The sequence below is a fragment of the Coturnix japonica genome, chromosome Z, assembly GCF_054131305.1.
Source record: "Coturnix japonica strain WE chromosome Z, WE-NBRP24, whole genome shotgun sequence".
Lineage (NCBI taxonomy): Eukaryota > Metazoa > Chordata > Aves > Galliformes > Phasianidae > Coturnix > Coturnix japonica.
Genome location: NC_140702.1, coordinates 47,640,091 through 47,655,841, shown reverse-complemented (window position 1 = coordinate 47,655,841; position 15,751 = coordinate 47,640,091). Strand labels below are relative to the sequence as shown.

General features: G+C 41.8%; 1 protein-coding gene across 9 annotated transcripts in view; it reads left to right on the top strand.

Annotated features, from left to right (window-relative positions):
- The first annotated feature begins 5,197 nt into the window (after window positions 1-5,197).
- Window positions 5,198-15,751, top strand: part of CDC37L1 (cell division cycle 37 like 1, HSP90 cochaperone) — a 33,943-nt gene continuing 23,389 nt past the window's right edge. For 5 of the 9 annotated variants that reach the window (XR_014939215.1, XR_001551976.3, XM_015848908.3 and 2 more), the window contains exons 1-6: window positions 5,198-5,350; window positions 6,610-6,891; window positions 7,607-7,697; window positions 11,517-11,632; window positions 11,941-12,063; window positions 12,670-12,825. Coding sequence is in view for 7 of the 9 variants with exons in the window: in XM_015848908.3 (XP_015704394.2) it covers window positions 5,255-5,350; window positions 6,610-6,891; window positions 7,607-7,697; window positions 11,517-11,632; window positions 11,941-12,063; window positions 12,670-12,825 (864 nt within the window). In the remaining 2 variants the exon portion in view is untranslated. Of the gene's footprint in view, window positions 5,351-5,402; window positions 5,753-6,609; window positions 6,892-7,606; window positions 7,698-11,516; window positions 11,633-11,940; window positions 12,064-12,669; window positions 12,826-13,472; window positions 13,641-13,785; window positions 14,581-15,751 lie in introns of those variants that run through there. The other 4 variants (XM_015848907.3, XM_032441146.2, XM_032441144.2 and 1 more) reach the window with 4 other exon arrangements.

Below are 15,751 nucleotides of genomic sequence, written 5' to 3'. Positions count from 1 at the left end.
TAAAGATTGTCCAAGTACATTAGAAAAGCAATGAAATAAGATTCCAAGTATGAAATAAACATAAAAAAACATAAATGCTTTTTCCTCTATTTACTCCTTGCCTATTCAGCTACAGCAAATTGTTGCTTATTCAGTTTGTAAGAACGATGTCCAGCAGTGCACCTCTCCTCATTGGCTCCCCCATGACCTGCATCAGAAAGTTATCTTCAGTGTACTGCAGGAACCTTCTGGACTGTCTGTGCCTAGCGGTGTTGCTTTCACAGCTAATACCAGAGCTAGTAAACACCCAAAGTTGTGTCAAATATATTAGGCTGCCCCTAAATTCTCACTTCTTCATTCATTCATCATTTATCCATTGGTGGAGATGGAAACATTCCTGTTGCTTTTTTGTAAGAAGAGCAACTCTACCACTTCATCTTGCTGGCCTTTCTTTCCTAAAAAGAGCACACATATCCATGACAGCATTCCAGTCATGCAAGCCAGGTCTCCATGATCTCAATAAGATTATGGCCCTATAACAGCACACAGATCTCCAGCCCTTCCTGTTTATTCCCTACACTGCATGCACTGGTATAGAGGTATTTTAAAGAAGAAAAGGCTGCATAGAATGCAGGTTTCCCTAGAGAGAGGCAAGACGATTGCCCATAGCTATACTTACATACCCTTGAGATGACTGGCTTTCTGATTCATGTCATGGGAGGCAGCTATAGAACATCTGTCACTGTTCTGCTTGGCCTGGCTTATTCCCCAGGCACTTGCAATGGCATGAGCATTGCCATTTTGGACACTACATTAGAAGTCCTTCAATTTAAAACCAACCTAAGTTAGCCAGCCTGCTGCCTAGAGATAGTTCTGCCTCTTCTAGACAGGAAGATCTCATCTGGCCACAATAGATTGCAATCCTTATAGAAAGTCCAGTTGTCATAAAAAAACCTGCCTTTTAATGGAGAGACATTCACTATAAAGTATTGGCATTTCTTTTTATGGCATTCACTGCAAACTGCCAGTATGTTTTCTACTTGCAGATCTTGGTCATGAGTGTCTATATCTGCAAGAGCTTCATATCTGCTCTTGGTAGTAAAGCAGGAAGGTGAGGACTGAAGTGAAGCCTTGCTTTTGTGCCCTGCCAGGAAATAAAGTGTCTCCTTCTCAGTATTATCCACTACTGGAGTATGATTGTTAAACATGCTATCTTTCTCTCTCTCTCAGTACCTCTAACACTATGCAGCCTTTTAACTTCTTCCTTCAACTCAGCCACTTGTCACAAAATATCATCTACCTGTGCACACCTTGGGCATGTACTTACCTTAACACTAGAATAAGGTTCAAAGCACTCAGTACAAACAACCACCTGAACCAAATTCTCCTTTCTCACCAACTCTGGCTGGATGGATGTATTTGACATAGAATGATAGAATGATAGAATCACAGGACGAGGGGAAATGGCCTCAAGTTGCGCCATGGTAAGTTTAGGTTGGACGTTAGGAAACACTTCATACAGAAGGGGTAGTTAAACACTAGAATAGGCTCCCCAGGGAGGTGGTTGAGTCACTGTCCCTGGATGCGTTTAAGAGCTGTTTGGATGTGTTGCTCAGAGATACTATTTAGCAGAAGATTATTAGAGTTAGGGTACTATGGTTAGGCTGTGGTTGGACTTGATGATCTTTGAGATCTTTTCCAACCTGGGTATGATTCAGAGAATCATAGAATCATAGAATGATAGAATCAATGAATCATAGAATTGTAGAATCACGGAATCACAGAACAGCTTGGGTTGGAAGGAACCTCAAGCATCATCAAGTTCCAATACCCCTGCAGGCAGGGTTAACAACTGTTATGTCAAGTACAAGATCAGAATGCCCAGAGCCCCATCCAACCTGCGCAAACACCTCACTGGGCAGCCAGTGCCAGCACCTCACCACTCTCTTAGTAAAAAACTCCCCTCTGACATCTAATCTAAACCTCCTCTCCTTAATTTTAAACCATTTCCCCTTCTCCTATCAGTATCTACCACGTAAAAAAGTTGATTTCTCTCATGTTTATAAACTCCCTTTAAATACTTGAAGACCACTATGAGGTCTCCCCCGTAGCCTTACTCTCTTCCAGTTTGACCAAACACAGTTTCTTCAGCCTGTTTTAACAGGAGAGATGCTCCAGCCCTTGGATCATCTTCATGGCCCTCCCCTGGACTCTCCCCAAAAGCTCCACATCTTTCCAGTGTTAGGGCCCCAGACCTGGACACAATAATCCAGCTGGGGTCTCACAAGGGTAGAAGAGAGGTGGACAATCATCTCCTTCATCCTGCTGGCCACCCATCTTCTGCTGGAACCCAGAATAGCAATGGCTTTCTGGGCTACAAGTGCACACTGTTGGCTCATGATAAGCTTTTCATCAACTAGCACCCCAAAGTCCTTCTGGGCAGGATGACTCTCAAGTATTTCTTCTCCCAGTTTGTATACACATCTGGGATTACCTCAACCCAAGTGAACCTCTTTGAAGATTTTCCTGTAGGGGCAGTGGTTTTAGCCCTCAGGAGAGTGCCCACCTCAGTAACAACAGAGATCAGGAATGCTTCACTAGTTATGAACCTGCAAGCAAGATACAGAGCCCTGTTGGCACAAAGTGCTGCAAAAAAACTGCTGCCTTGTGGTCTCACTGCCATGCCATGCCCTGTTTGCCTGTCCTGGTCGCTCATGCTCCCTAGGGGCTGCCTGTGTATGAGTGCAGGTGGCCACTGCTGGTCCTGGCCCTGCCCACGCCTTGTCAGCTGCTCTCTCTTGTGAGGGCAGGGGGCTTCTGGCAGCTCTGGGTGGCTCTTCTCACCTTGGGGTCTCCATAATTTCAGGACCCCCCTCACACACCACTATGCGCTACTCTGCTGCAAAACACACCTGCACAGAGCTCATCTCAGAGCTGATCGCTGCCTGGAACTGGTTGTCCTCATATAAGCTGATGCTTCTTCTGAGACTATGTAAGAACTGTGCACATGAGAGATGATGTGTTATAACCATTACCATCACAGCTTCAGATCACAAAATCTTCTGTAAATGTTTAAATCTATTCTTTTCCAGGAAAGAGCCTAACACTTAATTGTACCTTAGTGAAACACACACCAAACAAGAATTGCCTATCAGTTGTAAGCAAAAATAGGTTTATCCATGAATTACATCTAATTCAAGGCTTGAGACATGAGACCAGGCTTGTCTAATTCACAGCCCACAGGCCACATGCAGCCCAGCCCAACGTGCCTCCCTAATGCCTTCAAAAAAGGAATGTTCATTTAAAAACAGACAGGTTAATACTTTTTCTTTTTTTTTTTTTTTTTTTGGTCATGATAAATATTATAGTACTACTCCTAGCTTGTAAAAAAAAAAAAAAAGAAAAAAGTCAGTTTTCAGAAATTACAATTTGAAAAGATATCATGTACAAAAATATGTTGCCAATGTTGATGCATCCTAAAGAAAGTTTTGTAAAGACAAATAGTAGAACTGAAAAAAAATCTGTCACTTCAACCATTTTTTTAGTTGTTTTAAAGTAAAAATGTGGACTCTGTTATAAAAGCTAGTCATGTGTTACCAAATCTGATCGCACAAAAAAAAAAAAAAAATTAAAAATAAAATAAAATATAATAAAATAAAATAAAATAAAATAAAATAAAATAAAATAAAATAAAATAAAATTCACTGATGGTTTTGCACTGACAGTGAAGCAGTGGATAGAAAGTACGGCAGATACAACTTGTCCTGATAAAAATAATGGATTTCTCTAAAATCAGTTTGTCTCACCAGACTATAGCCAGATGCACTGAAGAAACAGGAAAATCCATCAGAAGAAATCTGGAGAGTAAAAATGCTAGTTTCAAATTTTACGCTATGGCAGCTGATGAAATGATGCTACAGATATAGCTTACCTAGCCACTGTTATTACAAATACTGCTAATTAATTAACTGTCACTGAAGAAATAGCTATGAAAAGACAGAACCAAATATCTTGATTTGTATGAAGTGGTAAAATTACATTAAAGTGTTTTTCTTTAACCTGTCAACATATCTGGTATAGCTACTGAAGGCATCCCAGAGATGGCTGGTAAAAAGAAGGTACTTATAAAAGTAACAGAAGATGTGTATGCAATTTGCTGCTGGCAGTTCTCATTAGATGAAATATCATGGCATTATGCATCAAGAAAACCTACATGTAAAAGCTTTAAAAACTGATCTTTTTGTGCAATTCATCACCAAAGCTGTGAATTTCATGAAGTCCCAAGGGCTGAATCATCACCAATTCCAAGAATTCTTTAAAAATATGGGTGTTGATTATGGGGGCATTACTTACTTTACTAAATTAAGGTGGCTAAGTCAGGGTAAAATGGTAAAAATATTTATGGTTTGCCAAATATTAATAATACCACCCGGATTCAATGTGAGAACCAAGTTGTTATAAAACAGAGAGCTTCCCAGGAGCTCCAAGAACTGCACAAGCACCACTGATGTCAGCGCACGTCATTAATACATATAGGCATATGTCTACAATGGCTTCTCTGAAAGTAATGCAACCTATTTTATTATGTTGGCCCAAGATGTGAGAGGTGGATGCCGGCAGTATGGCAGCAGAGGTTGAGCCCTTCTGCCAATTATTCCTTTAACATTTTGCTGATGTGCAACAGATGGCAGCAGAGGGGCAGAATGACAGAATCACAGAATTGTAGGGGTTGGAAGGGACCTCTAGAGATCATCGAGTCCAACCCCATGCCAAAGCAGGCTCCCTACACCATGTCACACAGGTAGGCATCCAGGCGGGTCTTGAATATCTCCAGAGAAGGAGACTCCAAGAATGGTGTTGCCTGTTGTGGAAGAGTGTATGAAGTTGAAAAAATAATTATAATAATAATGAAATACATGGCACCCATTGACAGACATACCCACTGAATCTTACAGGGATGTGAGCGGTGCTGCATGTCAGAAGTGGTGACAGCAATAACCCAGCTCCACCATGGCAGACTTCTACAAGGCACACACTTGCTCACTGCTGCTGTTAACGCAGGTAACAGCGGTGGCCGTGCTGAAACACGGTGCACAGCAGCACACCCCGCACCCCGCACACCCTACAGCCGTTCCAACGCGCCCTGCTACAGCCCCGCCCGCCGTGCTGTGGGGCGGCCGCTGAGCGGCGGCTATTGCCGGAAGTGCTTTGCGGCCTCGCTTCCGCTGAGCGATCGAGCGGCCGGGGGCGGCGATCGGCGGTTCCCGCGGGCAGGATGGCTGTGTGGCTGCCGCCGCACCGGGACGGCAGCGCCTCGCTCGAGGAGGACGAGCAGCGGGAGCTGTCTCCGGGCTCCCGGCAGCGCCTGCAGGTACGCACCGAGCTGCCGGCCCCGCTCACCGCGGTGGCGCAATCCCCCGGCCGGCGTGGGGCGCCTTTGAGCCGCCAGCCCCGCCGCCCCGCCCGGCTCCGGTCCGGCCTGCCGAGGAGAGGCGGCCTGAAGGCCGGGGGACGCCGTGTGTTGGGTCGGGCAGGCGGAGGGTGGGGGCTGGAAGCAGTTCCACGTCGGGCAAGTGGTGTGAGCAGAGCAGAGCCGCGCCGCAGCGATGCCCGATCGCCGGGTGTGTGGCCCGTGTGCTTTCCTGCAAGCCGGCCTCTGTAAGTTCATTGCCGTGAGTTTTGTGTGTCAGCAGCCCCCATCACGTGTAGCTGCCGTCAGCGAGCTCTCCGAGCTGTGCGGTTTTCATCTCCGTTTGAGGAGGGAAATGCTCCGGTGAGTTGGCACAGAACTTTGAGGTAGATGAGACCTCCCCCCGTGTGTGCTTCCACGGTCTGTGCTGGCCCTCGTGTCCCTGAGCCGGGCGCTTTCAGCATAGCGGGTTTCATAAGGTGGCCCCCCGAGGGCTGAAGAATGAATATGTGTGGGTAGGGGCGGGAAGCACAACGGGGGGACGCACACCCGAGCGCTCTGATTTCTGAGCAGGAATTCCCAGCATACATCTGGAAGCAATATAAATGCTGGTGCTGAAGAGGTCGTTCTCTCCTAGCTACAAGTCATGATGCCTTTGATAGATTTGATCAAAAGGAGTATGCTTGTACTGGGCCTCTGCCACTCCGTAACTTACATTCTGTTTTCACTTGTCAGTTTAAAGAAAGATGTTGACCATCTGTTGAACTGCTCCACGTTGGAATGCAGGCAGTTCCTTTGTTATCTTACATCACAAAACTGATACTTCTCTGAAGTATGAGTTCAGAGTACATGTTTAAATATATAGTATATTTCTATCTCATACTTGTCTGTTGCTAGCATTCCAGCCAGAGGGAGATCACAGGAGGACCTTTCAGCTGTGTTGGAAGTGGTCTTCAGAGTGTATAAATATTATTGATAGTGTTGCTTGATTCAAGATTTTGCTAATGCACTTATAAAATTAATATAGCTTGAGGAAGACAAGTCATCCTAAAATCCCACCTGCACTAAATCACACTTAATCACTCCTGCAGATAGAATGCTGCTTCTGAGATGCCTTCCAGGTCAGCCTCATCTTTAGCCTTTGAGCATGTCTGCTCCTATGCAATTTGTGAACTTGTTGGTTTTCCCTCCATAAAGAGCGTGTCTGATTTTCCTCACAGACCTATAGCCAAGAGATTGAATTAGCCTGCCAGAAAGAGAAAGAGTTTGTGAAGCACTCCGTAGAATGCACATGGAATCTTGCAGAAGCCCAGCAAAAACTTGGTACCTTAGCACTGCATAACTCAGAATCCTTTGATCAAGAACTCGCTCAAGCAAAGACTGAAGTTGCGGAAATGAGATGGAGAGAGGAGGAATGGCGAAGAAAAGAAGAAGCACTAAACCAAGGGGAAAGACAGGACCTATGGAACACAGATCTTGTTAGTAAGGAGGTATTTAATAAGGTATGGACCACTTCATTGTGTGTGAAAATGTACATTACCCTCATTTTTCATTACACTTGTTACTTTTGAGTGTAAAATCACAAGGTGTGTTAAATGTTTTCTTGTTTACTTTTGCCTTATGGAAAACAATAAGCTTCACATATACTGCACTCCTGGATTACATTTCTTTACCAGAAGTGGAAATTAGAACTTGCGTGGTCATAAAGTACATATGTTACCAAACTGGGCCAAACAATTGCTTCTTCACACCAAGAGTCGCTTCTCTGGTGTGCAAGACTCTCAATTATAATACAGTTAGATTTTAATACTGAGTACTATAATGCAGGTTATTCAGCACAAACTCTTTTCTAGTAGAATATTTGCATTGTTTTCACAACTTAATTTGAAATAAGAACAACAAGCATATCTCATAATTTCACTGATTGAGCTGCATCAGGGTTGCAGGGTATGTTATTCTTGTGCAAAGATCAGTGTGTTCCTTCCCGAGTATGCAATTTTAGCTGATTTTTATTTTTTTTGGCTACTCAATTATAATTGACCATAATTTCCAATATTAGGTAATGTGCTTGTTTTAAAGAAAATCTTCTTAAGCATGCAATGTGGCTCTTAAACATCTTCCTTCAGAGGGTAACGTGATGACATGTAATAGTCTTGTATTTTGCAAAAAGGAGTGTTTGAAAATTTCTGTGGTAGTTACAGTCTTTGTCTTCCTCAGAGTTTTATTAATCAGAAAAGAAAAGAAACAGAAGATGAAGATGCGGCTGAATCATTTATGAAAAAGCATGAACAAAAGATTAGACACTTTGGTAAGTGTGCTTTTTCCAACATTTTCCAGTTCAAATTCCTATGAACTTCTTGAAGGTTTACTCATTATTGAACAGAACAAATGCTAACAAATGAGGCACCTGACTAGCAGACTGTCCAGCTTTATTTTATTAGGACAGATGACCATTTCAAACTGAAGTCGTAAACCATTTGTTAGCACCTGTGATCACTAGGACTGTCAGCTAAAAACAAATACTTAGATAAGCCTAGATGTTAAACCTGGAGTTTCAGTAACTATGTTTTTTTCTTTGGCTGTTCATTAGAGAAGTTAGGAATATACATGAAAACGTAAGTCCTGTATAGAAATGTGCTTGGGATTGTCCAAAGCTGTCTCCTTTTAAGAAGTGGCCTTCTGGTGGCTATTAAGCTGCAGAGGGAATAATTGTTAAAGGTAAACATTTGCAAACATACACTGTGAGCATATGTGCACAGAATTTTGTGTTTGTTAAAATTATATTTATCTATCCACTAGGTGTCACTGTAGCTCCATTGTAATTGTTGAACCTCTAAGCTGAGCCGGTTTTGTAAAGTAATCTGAAAATGTGGTGGTCCTGCTAAGTACTTCCCGTTTTTTGTTGCAGGCTGTTTACCAACTATGATGTAGTATAGCCATGTGTCAAATTTCAGGAACAATCAAGAATTGTACTGAGTTGGCAAAATATAGCTGGTTGTATGAGCTGAGAGGTTGTATGAGCTGAGTTTTACTAAACTGGCTTTTAGGGATCTCCAGTTGAGGCACAACACTGTCATGAGTATGTAGATAGTAGAGGGCATACACTGTCAATTACCTGAACTGCTGAGTGTAGTGATGACATAATCAGAAAATGTCTTCTCTGCTGTGAATTTCAGCAGAACAAACTGGCTCTGTTGCAGTTCTGATAAAAAAAATGGGCAAAGTTGCTTTGTTTAATTTCAGATATAAGCAGTTATAAAAACAATCTTCCTAAAGAATGTTATCTTTTCTTTTGCCTCTTTAATTCAAATCACGTTGTTTTAATTCAAAATACTTAAATTCCTAGTAAGAAGGATGTTACGTATCAGTGCTTTTTCAAATTTCTTCATTCTGTGCTTGCTGCTGCCAAGGGGTGGCATAGACTTCACTAGCCGTATAGTCCAAATTCCTTTTCTGGATCCTGCTCTGCCTTTTATGTAATAAAGAACTTATACAGAACATCTCTGACACTGAGAAAGCCAAAAGAAGCGTCCATCATTGGTTTCCCTCAGATATTTATTCATCAGAATTAAGATTAGCTTAGGTCATCTTTAGCAAAGTTATAATTATGTGCTGAGAGATGAGTTAAGCTGTATATGGTTGCCAGTAAATTATTTGACTAGTAGTGGTTTATGAAGAACAGCGTGAAGTTGCGTCAGGGGAGGCTCAAGATGGGAATTGGGTAATGGTTCTTGACCAAAAGCATGATCAGGGAACCTTGATGCAATGGTCGCAGCCACAATCTGCCAGAGTTCAAGAAGCCTTTGGACAGCACTCTCAGACATAAGGTCTGAATTTTGGATGATCCTACTTGTAACCGGGGGCTGGACTTGTTGATCCTTGGGGGACGCAACTGTGATTCTCTACAGGGGTATAAATGCAAGTAGCTTACTTGAAACTCACTGGAAGCTTGATTTCAGAGAAGCCGAATTCCAGCTCTTCAGGGAGTTAGTCAACAAATCCACCCAGGAATCTGTCCTCAAGGACAAGGGAGCAGAGCAGGGATGACAAGTATTTAAGGAAGCTTTTCTTTAGGCCACAAGAGCTCTCCGTTCCCAGGTGCAGCAAATCAGGAAAGGTAAGCAGGAGACAGGCGTGGCTGAACTGAGACCTGGTGGTCAAACCGGAGAGCAAGAAGACAGTGCACAGGCAGTGAAAGCAGGGACAGCTAACCTGGGAGGAGTATAGGGGCGCTGCTGGGCTGTGTAGGGGTGGAATCAGGAAGGCCAAGGCCCAATTGGAACTGGACTTGGCAAGGGGCACAAAGAAAGATAAGAAAGGCTTCTATAGATACATCAAACAGAAAAGTAAAGTCCAGGAGGGTATTAATTCCCTAGTGAACAACACAGGCAGGCTAGTAAGAACAGACAAGAAGAAAGCTGATGTACTGAATATCTTTGCTTCAGTTTTCACTAGTGTCTGCTCTACACACAGCTCTTGTGTGGATGGTTCAGTAGGTGGTGACTGGGGGAGTGATGCCCCTGCTGCCATACATGAAGATCAGTTTTGTGACCAGCTGAGAAACCTGAACATCCATAACTATATGGGTCTTGATGAGATGCTTCAGTCCTGAGGGAATTGGCTGGCCTGGTCACCAAGTCACTCTCAATGATATTTGATACCTCGTGGCAGTTAGGTGAAGTCTGCAGTGTCTGGAAAGGAAGTAACGTTGTATCCATTTTTAAGAAAGGTAGAAAGCACGACCCAGAGAAGTACTGACCTGTTAGTCTCAGCTTATTGCTGGGGAAGATGATGGAGCTTGTCCTCTTGGAAGGTGTGCTGAAGCATGTGAGAGGGAGGGAAGTGATATGAGACAACCAGTCCTGCCTGATCAACCTCGTTGCTTTTTTTGATGCTGTAACTGCATCAGATGTGGAGCCTCAGATGTCATCTGTCTGGGCTTCAGTAAGGCCTTTGACAGTGTTCCCCATAACACCCTTCTCTCCAAACTGGAAAGATACGATGGATGAATTGCTCAGTGGTCAAGTCAGTGGCTATGAGATCATAGTGGTCAGTTGCTCAGTGTCATTATGGGAGACCAGGAACAAGTGGTGCCCCTCAGGGATCAGTACTGGAGCTGGTGATCTTTAACATCTTCATCAATGACATCAACGGTGGGATTGAATGCACCATCAGAAAGTTTGCAGGTGATACTAAGCTGTTTAGTATAGTTAACGTGTCCGAGGAATGGGATGCCATTCAGAGAGACCTAAACAGGCTCAAGCAGTGGACCCAGCTGAACCTCATGAGGTTCAACAAATCCAAGGTGTTACTCCTGTGTCATGGTAACACTCACAATCTCTACAGGCTGTGGAGTGTAAGGATAGAGCACAGCCCTGCTGAAAAGAACTTTGGGGTACTGATGAGTGCCAAGATGGAGTTGAGCCAGTAATGTGCCCTCACATCCCAGAAAGCAAACTGTATTATGGGTTGCACCAGAAGTGTGGCCAGCAGGTTGAGGGAGGTGATCCTGCTCCACTGCTCTGCGCTCATGAGACCTTAACCCTGAAGTACTGCATCTGGATGTGCAGTCCTCAGTACAGGAGAGTCATAGACTTGTTGGAAAGCACCCAGAGAAAAGCCAGAGAAATTATCTAAGGGATGGAATGCCTCCCCTATGGGGACAGGTTGAGATAGCTGGGGCTGTTCAGCCTGGAGAAGAAAAGGCTCTGAGGTGACCTGTTAGCAGCCTTTCAGTATATAAAGGGGGGCTATAAGAAAGGGGCAGACTCCTTAGCAGGTTCTGTGGTGACAGGACAAGGGGAAATGGTTTCAAACTAAAGGAGGAGAGATTTGGATTGCACATAAGAAGTTGTTTAAAATAGGGTTGTGAGGCACTGGAACGAGTTGCCCAGAGATGTGGTGGAAGACCCATCCCTGAAGACATTCAAGGCCAGGCTGGGCCAGGCTCTGAGCAAACTGATTCAGATGTTGATGTCCCGATTCATTGCAGCTGAGCTGCACTTGATAACCCTCAAGGATTCCTTCCAATTCAAAAGATTGTTTGATTTGCTGCATTATATCATGTGTGTATATATGTTATGTGAATATATATTTCAAGTATCTTGATTTATGTTTCTCTAATTAGGTATGATGAGAAGATGGGATGATAGTCAGAGATTTCTGTCTGACCACCCGTATCTTGTAAGTGAAGAAACATCTAAATATCTCATGTTATGGTGCTTTCATCTAGAAGCTGAACAGGTATGAAGATCTTTAAGTTGTTTGTAAGTATACAGCTTCCCACTTGCACTTTGGAAAAGCTGTCCAGCTTCATTAGCTGTTCAACTGTTCGCCTTTTGCTTATGCTAATTGGAAAAAATAAAGAACACACTACATAAAATGTTGTTGCATTAGGTCTAGTTTCAGTGAAGTAACAGTCCCCTTACTTCTGTGGCCCTCAGTTCTTATCTCTTTAGCTAATAAAATGAGCTTATGCTGAATTGTATAAAAATAGTTACAGGAAATACATTTAAATTGTAACTTCTAGCCTTTTTTTATTTTTTTTCCAGAAAAGAGCTCTAATGGAACAAGTAGCACATCAAGCAGTAGTAATGCAGTTTATTATAGAAATTGCTAAAAACTGCAATGTGGATCCAAGGGGCTGTTTTCGTCTCTTCTTCCAGAAAGCCAAAGTAAGTCACTCTGTATAATGATAGTAGAAACTTTTAACTCTCTACAGGGAACCGGTGTTTTAGAGCAGGTTTCTTCCTAGCTGGAAGATGCAAGTATTTTATTGACTTAGTATTATGGGGACGTATTTCGTTAGCAGTTCTTCATAGATATTTTGTTGTAACTCCCTTCTTGAAAGCACAGAAGAATGTGGAAAGACTCAGTTTGCGGTAGACTGTATTCAGTTATTCATGACTGATGGATCATAATATCACATTAATAGGAGCTCAGTTAACTCCTTTAAGAAATTCTGATGACTGAGTGAGTCAACTTGTGCTTTTCTTATGGCCAGAATGTTAGAACTAGCACCTGCTTTTCTAAAGTTAATAAAGGAAGGGCTAAAATGAGATTTCTTTTTACATGTCTTTAAATAAATAAATGACTGCTCTTATGTGTAAGTGCTACAGATAGTCTAAATGAAAATTTAGGAAGATTCCTTTTTTGTTTGTTTGTTTTTCTTTTTCTTTTTGACTGACATTGTTCATTACTTTTTCAGTAACCAAAAGGTTTACAATTCATAAGCTAATCTGTTTGAAGTGAGAATACTTCATTTTTTTTTCTCTTTGCAGACAGGAGAAGGCTATTTTGAGGCATTTAAAAGTGAACTTGAGGCATTCAAGACACGAGTGAGAATCTGGTCACAATCAGATAGCTCTCAGACTGTCTTACTGTATAATCCCACTATCAATCCTAGTCTTGTAGAACAGCTGACATCTTTGTCACAGGTAAGTTTATTACTTCCAGAAATTAATCTGACTAAATTGGGATTAGGTCCTTTGTTGAGACGCTGTACTTTTCTGGAATTAAAGAGGATTATTCCTAGAACAAAGTGCTCAGGATATAACTTCCAGTATTATCAGTATGCAAGGCATATGTATGTTTTCCTTTCACCTGCTAGAACTTGTCTGGAGGAGGCTCAGGGCTCAGCTCTCAACAACCACCTGAAAGGGAGGTTGTGGTGAGGTGGAGGTCAGTGTCTTCTTTTGCATAACTGATGAATAGGACTAGAGGGAATGGCCTCGGGTCACACCAGGGAAGGTTCAAGTTGGATATTAGGAGAAGTGTTGGTGGTAGGTGGACAGCTGGACTAGATGATCTTGTGGAGATCTTTTCCAGCCTTGGTGATTCTATGAACTCAGCATCAGGAGGAGGTCAAAAGCAAACGTTCAATACCTTTCCATTTTTGTTGAAAAAGGAATGCTGCATCATAAAGCTGATACAGTGATAGAATTCTACTCACACCTTACTACAGTGGAAGAGACTTCTAGGTTAAAACAATAAATGCAATTCATAGGTTCCTTCAGCTAAGCGAAGCTTGAAGATGTCCTGTTGTCACAGAAGAAAACTTAAGGTCGCTTTCATCTTTTGTTAGACTACTAGTGGTGATGGCCATATCCTGGAATGAAAAAGCAACTAGAAAGATTTTCAAAAAATAGATGTTAAAGGAGGAGGTGCAGTTGAAAATAATTAACTTGAAATAATTTGATTACAGTACCTTTCAGGTAAGATCCACAGTTGAATTCTAGTTAATGTACAGTCAACTGCTAGAAATACTGACACCAAACACAATCTATGCTAGTTAAATAATTTAAAAAAGGCATTTTAACACAGTGCAGTAGTACTGGGTAATGAATTTTTATAAGCTTTTTTTATTAGTACTGCATATTTGTCTTGTCTTAAAATAGACAACATGAAGAGTCTACCTTCAAGCTAAAAGCTCTCCCTCCAGTTGTGGAGAATTAAGCTGTCAATTTTTCATCTGTTGCAGAACACAGGTGATCTACAAGGTTCCATAAACACAAATGTCTGCAGTTTAAGCTCTGTGATACAAAGAGATGAAGAAGAATCCAAAATGATGGACACAGTATAGCATTGTTAAGACTGAGGCCAAGTACCTTTTTTTTTCTTAACAAAGGAAAGAACATGGCTATTTTCTTGACACTTATTTTTCTGGGTACTGCACTTTATTTTTGGTGTCAGATTTGTTGTTGTTTTTTGTTGGAGGGTGGGTTAAAGGGGGGTGGGTAATTCAGGAAAACTTGTATTATTGTTTGAAAATGTGCTGCTAGGTTTTTGGTTGTCCTTGAAGAGCAGGGTTCTCATATTGCTGAATGTGAAACTGGATGTGTTTTCTGCTACTAACCTTGCCTTTCATAACTTTAGAAATCAAAGTATGATAAAAGAATCTGCACAAATACAATGTTTACAAGAAGCAGTAGATTCTTGTTAGAATCTGCTATTGTCTTACTACAGATGTGGATGTCTTACTCTGAATTGGAGATCACAACTGTATTTACGCTACCTTGTTCACATTATAAGCTCTCAAATTCGGTTATCACTAATAGCAATAAATCAATATCTGGTATCAGTATTTCATATCTGGATGGATTAGGTTCAAACACTGGGTTTCTACCTCTACGAAGGGGATTTAAATGTCACATTGTGCTTCATTAAAAAGTTGGTTTTGTCCTAAAACATAATCCACACTTGTCTATGTATGAGTGCCAAGTCGTGTGACCTCAGGTTCTGATTCTCATTTTTCTAATTATAACTTAAAATATTTTTTTTAAAGCCAAGGCTCTGCATGGGGAGAAGTATTTGATGAAGGGACAGAGGGAACTTTATGTACAAGGATCAGGAAAATATGTAGGTTACTCCAAAAGTAATGCCTCATACTTATTTCTGTGGAAATTGGAACAGATACAAGAGCACAGTAACACTGTTTGGAAGAACACATTCTTAGACACAAAATAGCTACAGAACACTATTTTTCAACAGTCACGACCATTTGGTATGCATTTTCACTAGCCATGGACAAGAGCCTGCTTGTAGTCCTTTTAAATATCTGTACCAGTGAAGGTGATCCACAGTTAACATAGCTGAAAAGTGCCACTTGCTGTACTTGCATCCACTGTTTGCTCTCCATAAATGTTCTACAAGTGCTGATGATTATCAGTGCGTACAGCTACACGTGCACTTCTAAGCCATTCTGTCAGACTGCCCCTCTGCTGCCATTTGTCATACAGCAACAATCAGTAATGGAATATTGGTGGGAAGGTCCACCTTCTATTGTTCTGCTGCCATCTGCCTCTGACATTAGAGGTCAACATAGTAGGGTAGGAGGCATTACTTTCAGAGCAGTCTTCATATTTCAGTAGAAAGCTATGTCATGGTAATGTGTCTTTCAGGATTTCAAAGGTAATTCATGTGGTACTAGAGTGTGTTAACAAAACTGTTTGCTTAGGCAGTTAAAGTTTATTAAATGCTTTGTTTTAGGAGCTGGAAATCTAAAACCTGTTTTAAGATGTTTCACAGAACCTCAGCAATCCAGAATTCTACCTGGCTTTACTACTGCATTAGCAGTTCTACATATAATAATCTTATACTGTAGTTAAAATATACCAGTGAAAATGGCTTACATTTCAAATAGTGCTATAGGTTTCCAGGTACTTCACCCGAACTGACCTAACGGTAAGGTAGGGAAAGTATCTAGATTCCTAGTAACTTGACCAGTGTACTTTAAGTTGATTCAGACAGATACAAGCTAAAGCTATTCTGAGATTTGTTTTCAGCTGTGGGCTGAAAATAGAGCAAAATCTTAAGTTTACAGTATATACTGCATTATTAGTATAATTGCAGTAGGAAAAACAG